The 19480-nt window shown below is 51.7% G+C and overlaps 1 protein-coding gene across 1 annotated transcript; it reads left to right on the top strand.

Annotated features, from left to right (window-relative positions):
- Positions 1-511: 511 nt before the first annotated feature.
- Positions 512-18049, top strand: CASC3 (CASC3 exon junction complex subunit). Its single transcript, XM_032788951.1, has 14 exons — positions 512-740; positions 3149-3176; positions 3585-3622; positions 5737-5895; positions 5989-6140; positions 6680-6856; positions 7280-7977; positions 11080-11147; positions 11388-11502; positions 12274-12372; positions 13441-13655; positions 15122-15244; positions 15379-15455; positions 16229-18049. The coding sequence occupies exons 1-13, from the start codon at positions 519-521 to the stop codon at positions 15412-15414; spliced, it is 2130 nt and encodes a 709-aa protein (XP_032644842.1). The 5' UTR covers positions 512-518; the 3' UTR covers positions 15415-15455; positions 16229-18049.
- Positions 18050-19480: the final 1431 nt, after the last annotated feature.

Genomic DNA, 19480 nt, shown 5'->3' with positions numbered 1-19480 from the left:
AAACCCTTGCAAACAACACGTCCGCCTCACCCTCGATTGCCCCCTTCGTTTGAAGTGATCTACAGCTGCGGGAGCCCCTTAACAGTCTGCCCCTCCCCCCGTGTGTTTCGCATGCTGGCTCCCAGACCTGGCATCGGACACTTGTCCCTCCCCCGCAGAGAAGTGGGTTCAGTGCTGCAGGGGCCCCCAGGCCCTGCCCCAGGGCCAATCGGTGGGGCGGAGCAGCGGGGCTCTTTGCCCTGCAGGGGCAATGATGTCATACCAGCATGACGTCAACGTGTGATAATATGACGTCACACACACCCCGCCAGGCGGGGATGGCACCGGCCCCAGATCAACGACTCCTTGGGCGCGGGAAGATACTCTTGCAAAGCATTGTGGGAGCAGCGGAGCGGGCTTCCCGGAAATAGAATTTGACCCTTTTCGGGAGGGCCCGGAAGTTGGTGGCTCCGCGGTGCATCCTGGGAGCTGTAGTTCGCTCGCCGTCCCGCCGGTCCCTGCCCCCCCGACCCTCCAAGATGGCGGACAGGCGGCGGCAGCGGGCCTCCCAGGACAGCGAGGACGAGTCCGACTCGGCCGCCTCCGACAGCGTCGATTCCCCGGCCGGCGCGGCCCGCTCCGGCTCCCCCGCCTCGCCCCCGCGAGCGCGGCCGGAGCGTCCCCGGACCTGCTCCGGGGCGGCCTGGGCCGCGGGACCAGAGAGCGGTCGGGGCCGGCCCGAAGGCCCTGCTGGGTCTCGAGTGTGTGAGTGGGGGCCACCGGGGCGCGTCGGGGGGGCTGGGGGGCAGTGGGGGCCCGGGGCGCGTCGGGGGGGCTGGGGGGGCGTGGGCCCGGGGCGCGTCCGGGGGGGCTGGGGGCCGAGTTGGGGGCCCGGAGGCGGTCGGGGGGTGCGATGTGGCGGCCCCGGGCGCGTCGGGGGGGGCTGGGGGACGGGGCGGCCTGGCTGAGTGGGGCCCCGGGGCGCTCGGGGTTGGGGGCGGAGGTGGGGCCCCGGGGTGGGGCGGCCGGGGGCGAGTGGGGGCCCGGCGGCGCGTCGGGGGGTGGCGGCCGGTGCGAGTGGGCCGCCGGGCGGTCGGTCGGGGGGGGCCAGCGAATGGGGCGCCGGCGCGCGTGGGGCCCGGGCGCGTCGGGGGGGCGGCCGGGGGAGGGGGGGCCCCGGGGCGCTCGGGGGGGGCGGCCGGGGAGTGGGGGCCCGGGGCGCGTCGGGGGCAGGGACGCCCCGGGAATGTGAGCGGGGCGGGGGGCTCTGAACGAGCTGGGGCTGCCTGGAGGGGCCCGGCCCGTTCAGCACCTGGGGGTCTGGCTGGCTGGGGGGACCGTGAGCCTGTGCCCCACAGAGGAAGGGGCCGGGCAGCGTGGGGATCTGAAATACCCCCCCGCCCGTCCCCTGGGCTTGTTTCCCCGTGTTCAGGGTTTCGCACATCCGGGCTGGGGACAGTCTCTCCCCAGCGTCCTCTCCCGCTCAGTCCGGGGGGGGCCCTGACAGCCCCCCAGGGCAGCTCCGCAAGGGGAGGTGCGGGGGGCACGCGAGTGGTGTGAGCGGGTAGCCTGCCTCGAGGGAAGGGGGTTAAATACCCCCGGGGCATTTCAGCCTAAACACAACCCCAGTGCGGCCTGACCCTGACAGAGAGACTCGGCGCTGCGGCTGAACTCTGCCCGCCTTGCCCAGCTCAGCGGGAAGGGGAGATGTCCGAGCTGGTGGTGGTGCCATGGGGAAGACAGCTTTGTTTTTACTGAACGTCTTTCCTCATTTCTCTTTCTGCTGTAGCAGTAAGGATTGTACAGACTCTGTTGCTCAGGTGATTTAGTGCAGGTGGTCTGGGCCTGGACCTTTAGATTCATAACGCCATCTGGTTGGTCCACAACCCTGTCTCTTGAAATTTTATAGCTAGTTAGCAAAGCTTAATGTGATCATCAAGGTGGCAAGTCAACTGATAAATGTGCTGCTTGACCCCAAGTAAGACTTCAGAGAAACGTAAAACAGTCAGGACTCTTGAAATGGATTCAGTCAGGTAAAATGGTGTTGAGGGAAATTGTGTTAAAATTTAATCTTGTGGTTTTGTAGCTCATCAGCCATATGGATGCCACTGTGTTTACAACTTTGAGTGACTGTATACATCTTAGCTGAAAACACTCTTTTCTGCCTTAGCTATATGCCTTCCGTGAACCTAACAATTCTCTCTCTGGTTTCATGTTTCTGACGTGCTTATAGAATTTCGTGTTTGTGTTTGTCGTTCTTTTCCTCATCAGCATGCCAGTAGTATAACTCTTGGGGGTTGTATTTGTTCTGCTCTTCCTCTTTTCCAGTAGATTTTTATGCACTCTTTTAGGATATTGCTCTGCCCACCTGTCAATCTAATTGTTCTTCCTATTCAGTTTATAGCCATGTATTATAGTATCTTGTCATTCCATCAGACCTATTATGCCACGTTCCTACTCTGTTTTCAGGAATGTTCATAGTTCACCTGTTTTTGCTTTTAGGCTTCTCATTAATATATAAACAGTTTTTTATTCTTGATCATGAGCCTATTCTATTAAATTCCTTAGTCTGATACTCTACTACTTTTCTGGAATTTACCGCTGTGATCTGATCTCCTTTTCCAGTTCAGTCTTAACTTTCACCCTAGTCTTTACTCGGTACAGAGTAACTTTTATATTTCTGACATCTGTAGCAGATGTGGGTCTGAGCTGAATGCTCCTCAGACCATGTAGGCTGGGGGAAAGCCACTAATTTAAATAATCCCCCAGTAACCTTCTGAGCCAGCAGTCTGGTTCCAGTTTTATTAAGGGAGCCCATCATTTCTGTGTAGGCTCCCTCCTCCCCCAAAGATCCATAGTGACTAAACACACTGTTAACCCCACCTCAGTCTGACTGGCCCTACGCGTTGGACTGGATGCATGTTGTACAGATTCCTGAATCTATGTGTGTTCTCCTTGAGTGTTCTAAAACGTAGCTTCCAGGATGGGTCTATTATGTCTCTCTTTATCAGCGATTCCCGTATGTGTCACGGCCACAGGCATCTCCCTGACACTTCTAGACGTCTGTGGGTTCAACCTGATTGGCAAGTGACTGAAATGTTCCTGGTCGCTACATACCCAGTAATGTGTCTGTGTGTTTCTCTCTCTCTCTCTCTCTCTCTCTCAATAGGAAAGTGAAGATGGCATCGAAGGAGATGGTGAGTAATACGTATCTTAGGTCTGTCCTGCTTGGAGGGAGAAGTGAGATATGAAAGCATAGAATTTATTATCTATTAAAAATGCATATTCTGAGGCCACTTGGAAAGGCCCGTTGTCCATCTGCTTCCCGTGCTGCAGTCTGAGTGCCTGTTTTGTTCGTTTCCTCTGAGGCATGTAGTGCTGCCTAGCTGGAGCATTGGTCCAGCACTGGTTGTGCTGGTCAGCTGGGCGTTTGAGGGCTGGTTTAATATTAATGCTTAGCACGGCTGTGGTTTGAATGCTTTGTGTCTGTACTCTGGACTGTTGATGAATGAATCTCTGAGTGTTACAGATCAAAACGAATTCATGTTTGGAGAAAGCGCCGCTATTGCAGCATTTATACCAAACGTCTGGTTTCTCTTCTCTAGCTGTTCTGTCGGATTACGAAAGTGCAGAAGACTCCGAGGTGAGTGTATTCTTTATCCTGACACCTAGAATAGCCTTCAGAGCTTCTTTTTCTGGCATCTTCTTAGCACAGAAACCAGCTCATATGTCTTGCTGGGTCCTACTGCCCCTGGCTGGAGAGTTTCCCTTTGTCTCAAGGAATGGGATGACAGGCAAGGCTTTGCATCCAGCCTGTGTGGGTACTTGAGGCTGGCTGTGTTGCATAAACTGTCAAAGTTAGAAATGGAAAATCCCATGGAGTGATACCAAGTTTGTCCCTCTGGCCAGTGCAGTGCTGTAGTATATTATCTTGGAACAGGATACTAAGGGCAATGGTGGTCAGCACTGGCAATTTTTAAATCCAGATGGGGTGTTTTTCTAAACACTGTGCTCTAAGAATTATTTGGGGGCAGGACTCTGACCTTTGTTGTCCAGGTCACAGTGGTCCCGGAATCTGTGAATCTAGCATCTTGTCTAGGCTGCCTTAAACTGACCGGGTCTCTGGGCCAAGAGCTGCCCTGCCAACAGGCAGTACCAGGAGACTTAAACCTAAGGTCTGGCTCCTCTGTGAAAGCAAATGGTGCAGATCAGGGGACAGACCTGAAAACGGCAGCAGGAGGCAAAGGAAAGGGGGATTAGAGCTCTTGCTATGTCTTGATTTGCTGTAACTCAGACATAAATATTGAACTTGAAAAACTTATTCTTTGGCTGAAAGAGGAATACGGCTGCTGAGCTGTGTCCAGGAATGTGGCCTGACCATTCACAGCTCACAAAAGAGAACATTTCTTGTCAGTGATTCCTTCTGTTTGTGTCACTGAGGACAGCCGGTGTGTCCAGTAAGGCAGCCCTGACAGCAGACTGGCCTAGTGCTCCATGGATACTTAGTGTTTGACAATAGGACTAGGAGGTTGAAGAATGTTTTGGGAAGTTTGGTAGTGGTCATGGCCACCTGCCAGCTGTGAGACAACCACAGACACTTCTCCCCTGAGGTGTATGGGGCGCTGCATAGCTCAACAAAACATTTCTGGGGGAAAAACACACTCTCAAAATGAGCAGTGGGGGAGATGGGGCGGGGGGGAAGAGAGGGGGCAGGGAGGAGGCTTGCTTAAAGTACCTAGCTGGGCATGCCATTGCTTCCATGTGTCATTCCCTGCAGTGAATGTTCGGGGGCTGCTGCAGGCTCCAAAGCCAGGTCAGAATGTGGATGGGGAAGTGGGCTCTGAAATCATGAGTTCTTCCCCTCTCTCCATAGTGTTCCCTTTCCGACTCTCTCAGGAGAAGACTTTATCTGCAGGGGCCTGCATTCAAACTGCAGCTAAATCTCTGGAAAATATAGAAATTGGGGTTCCAGGGACCCAATAACCATAGCTCCAGAGCAACTGAACTAACCCCCCTTATATCCCACCACTTTAAAGTACTGGGGCTGCTGTGTGAGTTAAGGTACAGCTCTTCTTCCACTGTGCCTCAGTAGAATGCAAACTCTCTGTTTCCAAACATAAACGAAAGGAGCAGCAATTGACATGTGAACACACTGCATGGAAATAGAAACTAGAGCAGTCGCCTTGTGAATCGTTCAATACTATTTTTAGTGTCGATTCCAGTCAAAGCAAGGCTTGCAGTCTCCCGGAGGGTGAAACGACGTCAGACTCCTGCTAACAGAGTGTTTGGAGTCAGCCAGCCATACAGTTCCATGGAGTTCAGACATCCAGCGGTGGCTGGGACCAGCCCTTCGGTGGGGAGAGGGAGAGATATAATCCATGTGAGCTGCAGAGCCTGGTGGCATGAGCTGTCCCCCTTGGTAGCGTCTCCCACAGTGCTGTACAAATGGCTCCGCGGTGTAGACATCAGAGGCTCTGGTTGCACTGTGATTTTCTTTGACATTTGCTCTGAATTCTTCTAGAATCTGTGACTGTTGGTGGCCTAGGATTGCTCTGTAGTATTTGTGGAGAAAGGAATCAGTCTGGCCTTCCCTTCCTCTGTGTTAAACGGTTGGCACTCTTTAGCACCGGAAAGAGGTACTGGCTAGGGGGCTGTCCGGAGCTGTGGAGATCTAGGCACGTCGGCCGTAACTCACTGAGGAATCTGCCACTGACATCACATGTCATCTTGTCCCAGCAATTGGATGTTTGTTTTCAGGCTGAGGAAGGGGAGTACAGCGAAGAGGAAGGCGCAAAGGTGGAGCTGAAGCAGGCGAGTAACAATGCCAGTGAATCCACAGGAAAAGCTGAGAAAGGGGAAGAGAAGCCTGACCCGAAAGGTGCTGTGACTGGCGAGAGACAAAGCGGGGATGGGCAGGTAGATATCTGATGTGTGCTGTGGGGTCCCTGGGGTTGAGGCTGGCTGTACGTGGGAGGGCTGCTGCAGTGGAATATTCTCTGATTTTGATAGGAGAGCACTGAACCAGCTGAGAATAAAGTTGGGAAAAAGGTCCCCAAGCACTTGGATGACGACGAGGATCGGAAGAACCCTGCATACATACCCCGCAAAGGGCTCTTCTTTGAACATGATCTCCGAGGACAGGCCCAGGAGGAGGAAGTCAGGTAGGTAAAACTCATGAAACTTCCCTGGCTAAAGAGAGGTTGAGTCCTGAGCCAGCACCTAAAACATCCCAGCTCTTGGCTTCTGTGTTAAATACTTAGCAGACTGGGAGATTTTCTAAGACTTGTGAGAAGTGGCCATGTGGTGGCCCAGTTGCCTAGTGGTAGTGTTCTGCCAGGACTGGCTTTGGTTCCACATGCTTCTAAGGCAGCAGAGACAGGTAATGCTACAGAAGCCTGAGCTGAGCCTCCTGCTGCTGAACTGTGACCCTTTTGCTGATGTAAAGGAGTGCTAGTGGCATGTTCCCAAGAAAACCCTCTCTCCCTCCCCAAGCTAGCAGGGGAGTGACTCTCTGAGCCCTGAAAGTCTGTGAATGGCGTTGGGGAAGGGGAGATGTTCCACAGTCTCCCATGCACACCACTTCCTAGAAATAAGCAGCCGTTGTTTGCGTTCTGTACTGTCTGGAACGTCCATGCCTATTCCACCCACGTATCCTTGGCTTTGCAAAGACCTGTTGGGTCTCTCTGTATTCCTGCTCCAGGCCGAAGGGTCGCCAGCGAAAGCTTTGGAAAGATGAGGGCCGCTGGGAACATGACAAATTCCGGGAAGATGAGCAAGCCCCCAAAAGCAGGCAGGAGCTGATTGCGCTCTACGGCTATGACATCAGGTCGGCTCACAATCCCGACGACATCAAGCCGAGGAGGATGCGCAAACCACGGTGAGTAGCCAAGGCTGTAGGGAGTCCAATCAAAAGGCCCCTCGTGTCCTGGGGAGAAAGATCACCCTTCTTGCAGCCACTGAGATGTTGAGCACCAAACTGGGATGGACTTGAAGGCAGGGGTTGGGCAAAGAACTAATGGGTGCATGATGTTCTGCTGCATCCATGTCAGATTGAAACTCAGGCTCCTGGGGTATCTGGGTATCTGGGTGCTGCTTCTTGGGGAGAGGGTTGCCTTGGTGCTGTGAGGATTCTCTTATTACTAAGGAGTGGAAGCATCGGGCTCTGGAGCAAGCCAGCTCCAGGATGGGCAGGTAGAACAGGTGTATTGTCTTTGGGAAAGGATCTTAAGGGGTGAAACAAACCTTAAAGGGTCTGTTTCTGATCTTTGGCATTACCCCCCCCCCCGCTCTCCTCCTTAAGGTTTGGGAGTCCTCCGCAGCGAGAGCCAAACTGGGCCAACGAGAGGCAAAACAAGGCGCCAAGACCCCAGGGCTCTGATAGTGATCTGCCGCCGACACGAACCTTCATCAGCCGGAACTCCACAGGCGTGGGTAGGATGCCCCCTGCCAGGAACTTTCCAAGGATGAGCGGCTACAAAGAGAACCGTCCAAGCTACCGAGCTGTGGAGGCCAACAGCCAGCACCTCTCTCGAACGCGTGAGCCGGCTAAACACGAGAGCAGTTACCGGGCAAGGCGTGTTGAACAAGCCCTGGAGAGAGACCCCTCTCCTGAAGCTGAGATTGCGCATCTTCACAGCAGTCCTGTCAAGAAGGAAGAGGTCATTTTGGAAAGCCAGACCCCCAGTGCAGACTCTGTACAGCCACCACCAGATCGACCCATCGAAAAGAAGTCCTACTCCCGGGCAAGGAGGACTCGGAATAAAGCTGGCGATGCAGGAAAGCTGGCAGATGAAGTGCCGCCTCCAGAAGGCTTGACGCCTGTGACTCCGAAACCAGTGCAGGTCGTGATGCCCCCTCCGCCTGCAAAGGCCGGTAGTTGGGAGACACCAGTAGAATCCAGCATGGATGGACTCGAACAAGACATGACTCAGTTGAATCTAACCGAGCAGACCTGGACCCAAGGACAGCCTCCGTTCATACAGCCTCGGGAGCTTCGGGGTAAGTGCTTCTGGCCATTGGGTTTTTGTTGGTTTTCCCCACTGAATGCAGCGCAGCTGCTGTGCCAATAAAGGTCTGACAGCTTAATTGTCGAAGCATTAGTGCCAGAGCACCTAGCTTGCTGGAATTGCAGGCTCCGAGCTCAGGGTTAGGTATGGTGAGTTCCATTCAGTTTACTCTTGCTTGGAGTAAAGTGCTTTAAATCGGAGCCTGCCTGCTTTCCATGGATATGGGTCCCATGGGCCTTTGCAGAAGAATAAGAATTTACATTGTTGTATTTATGAAGAATTACCCCACACTCCCAGCTGTTAGGCAGGTTGCTCGCTCTCCTCAACCTCAGAAGCTGCATCTCACTGGTTCCTGTCTGCAGACATCGGTTGGTTTGCTGCTGATACTAAGTTACTTGGTTTAATAACAGAAGGATTGTGAAACTGCACATTGACTGAAGGACAGACTGAATGACATGATGGTGAGGGAAGTTAATGCATGTGTAAACAAACGTAAACTTCTTGTAGGAGCTGAAGGGCTCTGAATGTGCAGCATCTTTTGAGAGGAACTAGGGAAAGACTTGTGCATCCTTTAGGACATCTGTCCAGTACAAAGCTGCTGTTAGCAATGGGATGGTTGAGTGGATTAAACAAACGACGTGTGGAACGTTGACACTCTCCTTGGGAGTACTATGTTCCAATATTAGCTGCCTCCCTGTAGATAGGAGTGGAGATTGAAATGGTCCCAAAAAAGTGTTTGGAGAGAGCTGGTCAGGACTCATGTAATGGCAAGAGATTCCCAACCCAGCCCTCCAAAAAGAGGGTTACTTAGCGTGGGATTAGTAACGGGAAATAGGTGGAGTAATTTAGGGCTGGGGGAGAGTATGATAAGAACGGCTCATTCCCTCTTTTGCCATGTCTCATGTTGTGAGAACAAGGGGGTACTCAGTACATCTGGGACAAACAGAAGGAAATTTCCTCCTTTCATGTACAGCATCCATAATTAGCTCTGTATAGCCTGGTACCGGGTTTGGCTACTGCCAGACTAAATGGACCAGTGGTCCGATTGGGAATGGCAAATCCTCTGTTCTTATGCACTGAGCTTAGGTGCTAAGCAGTTTCTCCTGCTGCTTGGAGTGGAATTTGGCAGGATTGAAGCAAGGGCGGCCCTGGCTTGTCTACCCAGGAAAGTTAGACCAGTGTAAGTGAACGTGGGACTTTACATTGGATACAGTCAAAGCTCCAGAAGTCATTTTGTGGACACTCTTGTGCGGATGAAGGGTGGCCTTGTTTTGCTTTAGTTTACGTTTCCAGGGAAGGGTTTAAATTAAACCAAAAAAAGCCATTTGTACTGGAATAAGAAGTGTCAGTATCCCAGTATAATTATACCAGCACAACTGGTCATACTCATACCACATGATCAGTGAGGCTTGTATGTATCTGGATAATTCCTTTCCTTTTGAGGCCACTTTACTTCTAAATAAGAGCATCCACGCCAGGGTTTAATGTGGTTTAACTACTCCACTTTCATTCACACCTTTAATTCGGATTAACTTTCCTGAGCGTCCCCTTGTAGCAAGCCTTTCCTGCGGCCTCACACCTCCTGGGGGCGATGGCAGGAGTTAGTTTTTAGGAGGCATGTGGGTAGATAAACAAGTTTGGGGAGGCGTTCCACATGCAAACGTATATTAACAATGTAACCAGTACCTGTGCCTGCCTGATAATTGCCTTGTGTTGGAAGTTGCTCCGATCAGTTTCTGACTGTCACGGGTTGACCGGCCCCAGTAAATGCAACAAATCCAGCTGCCCTGTGCCAGACTAGGTGCTCCCAATTTAGCCAGTTGAAATGGCAGGACAGCATAAGGGGCTATGAAGGATCTGGGAGAATCTAAGAGGGAGCCCCCAGTAATTCAGGGCAGCCTGGTTTAGTCAGGAAGAGCAGCCGGTGAGAGCGGGCAGAGCCTGGGGGACTGGAGGAAGTAGCAGGGGCCAGAGCCAGACAGGGCTGAAGGCAGGAAGAGCAGCAAAGGGAGTTGCCTATGAAAGTCTAAGCCAGAGAGCTGAAGCCGAGGGCTGACAGCAGAGGCGCTGGGGGCGTGAGGGATGCCCCCTGGGCGAGGCTGATCTCCGGCAGAGAGGCAGTTGGGGTTCCTGCTGGGAGGAGCAGGGGTGGATGTCCTGGCAGAGGGACAGAGGAGGACTGACACGGAGTCCGAAGGCGGTGGAAGATGCTGGAATGTGTTGTGGAATGGCACAGAGGATATGTGATTCAGGACTCCTTGCAATAGGGTGATAAATGGACTGTTGGGACTTGGGATTTGGACAATTTACACTATGGTTTTCATAATAAACCGGCTCCCAGGAAGGGCCTTATTGAAGCAAGAGAGGCTGAAGTGGAGTCCTTGGGTTACTTAAGGAGGGAAACTGAGGCAAGTGCACTTGTGGCGTGGCCTGCTGCATGAGGACACTCTTGGGAAGGGACACGGGGGGGCAGGGGGGGTTACCCTATGACACTGAGATTGAGATTTTAGGTGTAGTCAGAGTTCAAGGCCAGAAGGGACCTCCCAATCTTCTAGTCTGACATCCTGTCACAGGCCACCCACCACCGCACCTGCATGCTAACCCCAGCCAATGACATGAGATCCAAATATCCCAACCCTCAGGAGACTAGATTATTATGTGCCATAGACAGAGAACTGGGGGACTGAGGCCCCTTCAGTGGCTGGGAAATGAGACACCCTCCTGGCAAGTGACCTGCATGCTGCAGAGGAAGGTGAAAACCCCCTAGGTCACTGCCCACAGCCACAGAGCCAATCACACATTGATCAAATAACTGTCAGCGTCCTTTTGTGCTCAGTACTGAAATGCATAAAACCTTAACGTCTCTGATACTTATTGCATCATCAAAGTTCCTTATGACATAGACATTTTCACTGAAATTTGCAAGGCATGTGTTGGTATTCACACTGCAGTAACTCCTCTAAAACAGTGACATTTTCTGTACTGCATTTCATGTAACTGGGCAGATGATGTCTAGTGACGCCTCTGACCCATAAGATTGCTCATTGTTAAAGACAAGTGTAAGACTTAATAACCAGCCTGTCTCTTTTCCTAGGTATTCCTAATCATATGCACATGGGAGCTGGACCACCACCACCTCAGTTCAACAGGATGGAGGAAATGGTAAAATGGGATATTGTATGGGTTGTAACTTTTCTTTTTCGTCATTTTAAGTCAAAGTGTTGATTTGGTTCTGTGCTTTAATGATTCAAACCTGGCTGTGGCACACCAGCATTTGTCATTTTGGTTTTTTAAGCCGAATGTAGGTTTCCAGGCAGGCTGGTTGGGTAACGCTGGTCAGAGCCTGGAGAAATTCCTCTTTGTAACTCTCTGTAGCTCACAGACGCCTTTGAACTCTTCCAGGGAGTCCAGGGGGGCCGTGCAAAGCGTTACTCGTCCCAGCGTCAGCGGCCACCAGTTCCAGAGCCTGCTCCACCCATGCACATCAGCATCATGGAAGGGCACTATTATGATCCATGTGAGTGACCCCTGCAGCTCTCGTTTCTCTTCTCTCATTCTTTAGCACACTCAGAAATGAGCTTTCAGTGCAGGAGTGGGTGGGGTTCCTTCCCAGCTACTTAAGAAGCTGCTCCATCAGTGGGAAGGCCTATGTGGTATTTTGGTGCAGACATAAAAGCAAGTTAATTATTGGGAACTTTTCATCAGTACCTCAAGAGACCCTTCCTCTTGAACAGGACATGGGAGCTAGTTAGAGATCCAATACAGAGATGGTTAAAATTTCAAAGCTTAGTATGAAATGCTTTCCTGAAATCATTCTTAAATGTCCATAACAACCAAGTTTTCTGGATTTAATCCCTGCCCTGATTTGTAAAGCACCTACCGACACTACCTGTATCACTGTGTGATCGTCTGTAGCTTTGGAAACTCAGATGTTGTTCTAGATCAGGAGAAGAGGAAATTGAAACGTGGTAGAAATAATTGTTTCATTGGCATTTTATGAGGGAGAGATTGGGGAGTAAATGAGATGTTGAAAATCAGTCTAGCTGTTCAAAGCGTTAAAGGAGGAAGTTATGTAAGTGGGGTGTGTTCCATTACAGGTAGGAGAAAGCTGGGTGGAATCCTGTCGGGCATGTGAGCCTGTTGCTGGGTGGCACATGCAGTTGGCACCGTTTCTAATACAACAGCGCTCAGACGCTGCGTCTCTCTTGACTTCTGTAATCAACGTGACTCTCGTTACAGCAGAATAAGCTAAATAACTTATTTCCTCGCAAACCGTTTTCTCTTGCAGTACAATTCCAGGGACCAATCTACACACACAGCGAGAATCCTGCCCCGTTGCCCCCCCAGGGTATGATTGTACAGCCAGAAATGCACCTCCCACATCCAGGTGAGCCACTGTCTCCCACTTCCCTGCCCTCACAAGCAAACTTGCTAACCTTGCATTTGAGGAAGGTCTTGTCTGAGCACAGGCCTGGGAATCAAGGACTCTCCTGTGTTGTAATCCAGCTCTGATGTAGATTCCCTCTGGCCTGGGCCAGGCATTTAACTCCTGTTTCCCTATCTGTAAAATGAGGCATACTCACCTACCAGCTCATGGCTAAACCAGTGGGCATCCGCGTTGCATTTTGATAATGGAAAGCGCTGTGTGAAACGTTGCTGATCTGTTTGTCTAAAATCGAAGGCCCTTCCATTTCATAGCCATTTATGGCAGCATCTCTGAACATTGAGATGAAGGTTGACAAAGGTGTATATCCATTTCTTAGGTGTTGTAAGCAAATCTTGCTCCCTCCCATGGTGCTGCCATGAATAAGTGACGTGATCTTTGTTAAATGTCATATGTGCCCATGTAAATATGTGGTGCTAACTGCTGCATCTCCTTTGCTTATGGCCAGTGCAGGTCCAAGCCCTCTTGAGGGTGTCTTGGAAACTTCTGGGTAGAACATTGCTGGTTTTGTGCAGAATAGTTGGCTGAGTCACGTCCCTGTCTTAATGGAAGCAGCCTGCCCCCCTCCTCCTGGATGGAGACACTTGGCAGCTTCCCTGACCCAGCAGCAATTAGATACGAAGGATCCCAGAAATCAGGGAGGCAGTGGGTCTCTTAGACTTGCCCCCAAGGCTCATGTGGGATTGTTTCCCCATAGTAACTTACTTACTGGTACGCTGTCCAGTCCATTTGAATACGATCCACGTGTTGGGAAACTGGGGCCCACTGTCAGCCATCTGCTATTTGTGTGTGAACTTTCCTGTCAGAAACTGTGCAGGAGTTAGTTGGTTGTGATCGCGTGCCAAGAAGGCTTTCACAAAGTACTCTTGTTCTATAAACCCTCCTTATTAAGCTAGTGAAGGTCAGAGCAAGGCTAATGCAGAGATGCTAATTCACAATCCCAGCCATTTCCTAGGATGCTCTGGTTTCAGGGGTGACTTACATATGGATTTATTTTGTTTCGCTTCCTAGGTTTACATCCACACCAGACACCGGCACCTTTGGCTAACCCTGGCTTATATCCTCCACCAGTCTCCATGCCTCCTGGGCAACCACCCCCGCAGCAGCTGCTCGCACCCACCTATTTCTCCCCTCCTGGAGTCATGAATTTTGGGAATCCCAGCTACCCCTATCCCCCAGGAGCACTCCCACCACCACCTCCTCCCCATCTGTATCCCAACACACAGGTGAGCTGGCTAAAGCAGGCTTTGGTTGCCTTGAGCAGGAGTTCTTTAAGCATGGAGCGATGGGATCCTGTCCTGGATGGGTCCATATGTTGTATGTCCTTTGAGACAGCGTGTGGTAGCAGCTGGTTCCTTTGCCATGTGGGATTACTCCCTAGAGGAGGCAACGCACTAGGTTATTAAAACAGACTTTAAGACTAAATCTTAGTAAAGAGCATAAATGAGGAAAACATCTTGCTTCCTACTCAATCTGGGGAATAGAAGAAGCCAAATCTGACCTCCCTGGTTCACCCACACTGGGACTGGAATTTGAATTTTAGTTATAAACTCCCTGATGGCCTGTGGCGGTTGTTGTTTGGGCCACGAATTTAAATTCTCTACCAGGGCAAGAGAACTAGGACAGTGAAGCTGCCTAGAAGCACATTAACTGGATGGGTCTGTTCATGGGCCAAGCTAAGCCAGGCACAGAGAATTACTGGGTTCTCTTTTAGAGCCTACTTCCTTTTGTTTGTCAGACTAAGACAGCAGGCTGGGCACAGCCTGGTGTTTGTGATCTCAGCAGGGTGTGAGCCCAAAGGCCACTTTTGGGCCAGGAAAATCCCCTGTGACGTCTCAGTCCCACAGGGTTGGGAAAGGTTCTTGTGTGAACTGCTGGCAGCCAAGTGGGGGCTCTCTCTTAACTGCCAGGCTGTACATCCACTGGCTCAAGTCCTGTAGCCATATAGCATTTGTCTCGCTCGAGGTCCTCACTTTCTGGGGGCGTGTGCGCTTTTTCAGGGCATCCTGCTAATGACTGGAGTTGTGGCAGGTCAGAAACTCCCATCATTGAGGCTGTCTTGCAAATAGCACACGGGTGACACTCAGTGGCAAGACAAAAGAGGTGCAGTTTCTTAACCAAACCTGAACAGTTTTGACCTTTCCCTTCTCTGCTGGTCTAGCTGAAGAGAGAGAGATTGAACTGGAGTAAGCACAGGACCCCTGCGCTCCTGGACATGATCTGGGTATGATGGGGAATTACCAGCCACCTTGAGCACAGACCAGTTGCTAATTCAAAGTGGGAACATTATATGGCCTATGCAAAAACCGTGTAGGGCGTAATGAGCCCATGTGACCTTATTATCTAGGAATCCAACCAGCTTAGCTGTAGAGTGACCCAGTCAGAGAACTGACCCTGGCAACAGGGCCTCCACCAGGGATCCCGGGCAGTCTGGGCAAGCTGACAGCTAGAGGAGCCCACTCCACTGAAACTCCTTTTTCAGGTGTTTGCAGACAAAGCTTGGCAGCTGCATTCCGCAGCGCACCGTGAGCCCTAACCGGCGCTGCTCCCCTCTGGCTTTAGAGGACTTGGTTTTTAAAGCTGGTTTACACTCTAAAGAAAGCCAGGCTGAACCCTGCCAACGCCTGGGCAGCTGCAGCTTCGCATCCCGTGTCAGGAAGAACTAACCCTTTCCGTTCTTTGGGGGATCCAGGCCCAGGCCCAGGTGTACGGAGGAGTCACCTACTACAACACTGTCCAGCAGCAAGTACAGCCGAAACCTTCACCACCACGAAGAACATCCCAGCCCGTCACTATCAAGCCGCCGCCTCCCGAGGTACTGACCCCTCTGCCGTGCGCTGCTGTGGGAGCCGTTTTCCCAGTGGCCTGCGATGTGTCTCTCTCCCCCCCACCCATTGTTTTCAAGAAAATCTTCAACTGTCTAACCTTTTGACGTGTCCCAAACTCCAGCTTCTCGTTGCAGGTTGTAAGCAGGGCTCCAGTTAATTTGAGTTTCTAAATACTTTAAATCTAAACCCACGTACAAAGTAAGTCCCAAGTTGACTCTTGGTTTCCTTTTTGTTTAGAGAAAAAGATAGTTGAAAAATCCATTTCTGACTTAGGAAATTGTGATTTCTCGAGAAAAATAAATGCTGATGCCTTGACCACGTAGAGGCTTAAGGGGCAAGTTTAAAGTCTGTACAGAGACAGTGAGAATCAGTTCTCTACTGAGTGCCATTTCCCCTCTCCAGTGCTATGCACTTGGGTGTTTTGGTGTTCTCATAAATATCGGCCAGTGCACCGTAAGAGTTTAGTGAGCTTCGGTCACAGTGTGCACAGAACCACATGCTGCTCAGGATCACTGTCCCTGCGTCAGGAGGAGGAGGCAGCATGCGTTAGACCAGGGGGCTGGGAGTCAAGACCCCCGGGATCGATTCCTGGCTCTGCACTAACTCACTATCTGACCTTGGGCCTTAGTTTCTCCCATCCATAAAATGGGAAGAATGTTCACCTGTGTACAGTGCTTTGAGATCCTCTGCTAAAAGGTGCTGCCGAGACGCCTGGCTTTAACTAGTAACCGTGGGGAAATCTCAGGCCCCAACTCCTCACTGTGCAGACAAAGTTTGCTTTGAAGCGAGATCCGGGAGGTTGAATCTGGTGGTGCAGCCGAGACAAAGGGCGGTGGGAGGACGGTGGCTGCTTTCTAGTGCCCTGGTGCGGGGAACGTTTGGCCCACCTAGGCGATAGACGTAACCCTGCGCAGAGAGCGTGAATGGTGTGAGGCGCGCACTAACCCTGTGGCTTGCATCTTCCCCTCCAGGGCAGCACAAGTGAAAAATCGAAGGAGCGGAGCAATACGTAGGGACACCCGCCTCAGAAGTTCCCGCACCGGAATCGGCACTGCCAGCGAGCAGGAAGCTCTGACTCCGAGAAGTCCCCTTCTCCGTGCTTGGGTGAGGCCAGCAGGTGCCCACCTGCAGCACCCTGCTGCAGCACTATTGTGCCCAGGGCCAGGCACCCTTCCCTCTTAGGTGTTTAGTGGGGCTCCCCTGCAAACCGCCTCTTTCCCCACTGCCCCTGTTCACTGGGACATGAAGGATGTTGAAATACTAAACACAAGGGTTGCTCCCTCGTTACAAGTTCTCGTGATTCTCCTCCCCCCGTTATTAAATGTTTGCCCTTTTCCCATCATAGCATATTGAATGAAGCTGGCTTGGTTCTGTCCTAGTTTTTTGTTTTAAAGATGAACTGGCCCTTTCTGTTAAGCTGGGTATAGGAGTCTCTGTTGGTCAGGTAGCCAGGAATGTAACCACCTCCCGAAGGAAATATCTGACTTTACTTTGTTTCTTCAGCTCTGAAATTAGCAAGTTTATTTCTGTCATTGTTTAAGCTTAGCTGTCTGGGAAAGGGCTGCTGGGTGTTAGCAGCCTGACAGGAATGCGCTGGCCGTGCAGTCACCACTTAATTTAGAAGCTCCTCCTCTTTCTCTCTGGAGCAGGCCCTGCTGGTAACTGTGTTGTGGGCAGTCTCTGTCGTCCGTGTGTGCAAACTCTCAACCTGCAACAGACCGAGACAGGGCAAAGTCCTGTCTCTGCTGCCCCACCAGTGCGCGCTGCGTCCAGCAAAGGCAGAGTTCCTGCTGCCTGGGGACTCTCCACTGAATGGGACCCAACGAGGAGCATGTGGCTTTCCAGGCATGCCCTTGGTGTTCTGAAGAGCTGGCCTCTTGCTTGCAGGCTGCTTTTCCCTCACCCTTTCTTGGGCAAACCGGCTTGGCGGGATAAGCCCGTGTACAGTTTGTACCCAGCGCTTGGGTGTTGCTTCTGTGTAAATGGAAGGTGATGCAACCAGTCTTAACACCTCCACTTCCAAGGACGAGGCTGCTCAATCTGATCCCCAAGGAGGAACACTTGCTGCACATGTACCATAACTTAAATGGGTTCCTCCCCCTTTGGCTCTGAAACAGCAAAATAGCCTTGATCCCTAGGTTAGGAGTCTGAAGCCTGGCCCTGCAGGACTGTGGTTGCTGGAGCAGCCTGGCTTGCTCACGCTGCAGTGATCTGCTGTCTCGTCTGTGCAGCATAGGTCCTGCAGGGATCGCTGCACCGCTTCCAGCTACACTTGAGCTTGGTTTTGGCCTCTCAGCTGTTTGCAAATTGCGTTAGGGGAACTTGGCACAAGGTTGCTAATTCAGCCCTGGACGCGTTGGGGCAGCGTGCGTCTGAGTCGTTCAGCAGGTTACTAAAAATCAATTGGTGTCTCGGCCTGTGAATTCCCAGCCATGGGGAGAGGGGGGAAGAGCCCCCACCTGCCTGTTTCTGGTTGAGATCTTTTCACGCAGATGTGGCTTTCGAACTGAAGTACTTTTTTGTTGGTGTTTAATTTAACAACCTTTTGTACTTAGTTGAAATTAACTCAAATGACATTTTAAAAAAATTCTTTGTTTAAAATGTAACCGTTTCTCTGCCTTACGCTGAAATGTGTCGTTTAACATATCGGTCGCAGGACTGACTTTCTAGACCTAACAACACTGTGATGGCTTTTTTGTTTTGTTTTTGTTCCTGTTCTTTTGGCGTGCACACGTGTAACCGACATTGTAATGACTTGGTGGAAACGACAATACATCTTAGAATGTAACTGATGCTCTGGGTCTGTCTTTTGTGCTGCTTAAAGGTGGTCTCGGCAGTCAGCTTGCCAGGAGACCTGGTATTGAGCTGTCGTCGTCTGGAAGGGCGGATGTCCCCTCTGCTATACAACGGCAGAAACGCTTGGAAAACAAGGGTATCAGAACCACCCTGATTTTTGCCTCCCCAGGCTTCTAGCACTGCTGGAAAACAGAATCCTTTCTTCCCACTTGGCTACGCTCCCCATGTGCTCCTCTCCATGCTGACTCAGTGCCATTTTTCATCATGGAGCCACTGCCCTCTCTCTCCAGAAGTTGAACCCTCATGCCCTCTGCTCCCTGCATGAACGATCAGCAGAAGAAAACGTAGCTTCCTGCCGTGGCAGGTTTGTTACATCCAGGGGGCTACAAAACAAGACTGTTCAGAGTGCGGCAGAACAGCTGCTCCATAGGTGGCATTGAGCAGGCGGCTTGCACAGCGCTCGGCAGGAGTGTAATGACACTGCATCCCGCTCTGGGCTTCAGCAGAGCATTGCAAGGCGGGCTGGCTGGTACGCCAGTGGGGCCAGGCTTCCGCTGGTGTCTGGGATAATTGTTAAAGAATCTGTGCTGTGGAGGCAGCTTGCCCTGGGCTGTTCGGTTGGGCTCCCGTGAGAGGCACTGAGGTTCCCTTGGGGCTCAGTGTAGGAGGAGTGGGTGGGATGCTGGAGGTGGGCAGAGCTGAGAGAGGCAGATGGGGTGGGCAGATTTTAAACCTCTCTTCGTGGAGTATATTAATGGGTCTGGTGCAGAGGTTCCCAGACGCTGATCTGTGGGGAGCAGCTGGGTCACGGGGGGGTGGGCTCTCCTCCACAGCAGTGATTGCTGTAGCTCTAGTGGAATATTCTGCGGGGGGGCCCAGGTGCCCCTTGAGCAAGACACTTAACCTCTGACCCTTGAGGCAGCGTTGAACATGAGTTGAGAAGCCTTCGGTGCCTGGTAGCAGCTGGCCAGCAGAGGGCAGCAGGGATTTTGTAGCCCTGTCAAGGAGAACATAAGCCCGGCCAGACTGGGTCAGACCGAGTCTGTAGCCCAACAGCCTGTCTCGGGGGTCCTCTTTAATCTCACCGCAGATGGGAGCTGTTCCAGGCCCCCCTTGGTTTTATTGCCCTTCTCTGCACCTCTTGGAATTCTAATCCATCTGTTTCTGAGATGGGGCAATCAGAACTGCCTGCGGTGTTCAGGGTGTGGGCCTGCCAGGGGTTTATATTGTGGCATTATGATGTTTTGGATCTTGTCACTCCCTTTCCTAATGGTTCCTAACATTGGGTTTGCTTTTCTGGCTGCCACTGCGCCCTGAGCGGGCGTTTTCAGGGAACGATCCATGACGACACCAAGATCTTTCTTGAGTGGTAACTACAAACTTAGACCTCATCATTTTGTATGTGTCGTTGGGGTTACGTTTTCCAA

Source organism: Chelonoidis abingdonii, chromosome 21 (assembly GCF_003597395.2).
Source record: "Chelonoidis abingdonii isolate Lonesome George chromosome 21, CheloAbing_2.0, whole genome shotgun sequence".
Taxonomy (NCBI): Eukaryota; Metazoa; Chordata; order Testudines; family Testudinidae; genus Chelonoidis; species Chelonoidis abingdonii.
This window is presented reverse-complemented; position numbering and strand designations above follow the sequence as displayed.

Excerpts from the sequence above, each read along its gene's own strand:
- CASC3 (XM_032788951.1), top strand. The coding sequence starts at position 519 with ATGGCGGACAGGCGGCGGCAGCGGGCCTCCCAGGACAGCGAGGACGAG. Across the intron at positions 3,623-5,736 it reads AAAGTGCAGAAGACTCCGAG|GCTGAGGAAGGGGAGTACAG; the intron begins GTGAGTGTATTC and ends GTTTGTTTTCAG. Across the intron at positions 5,896-5,988 it reads GACAAAGCGGGGATGGGCAG|GAGAGCACTGAACCAGCTGA; the intron begins GTAGATATCTGA and ends TGATTTTGATAG.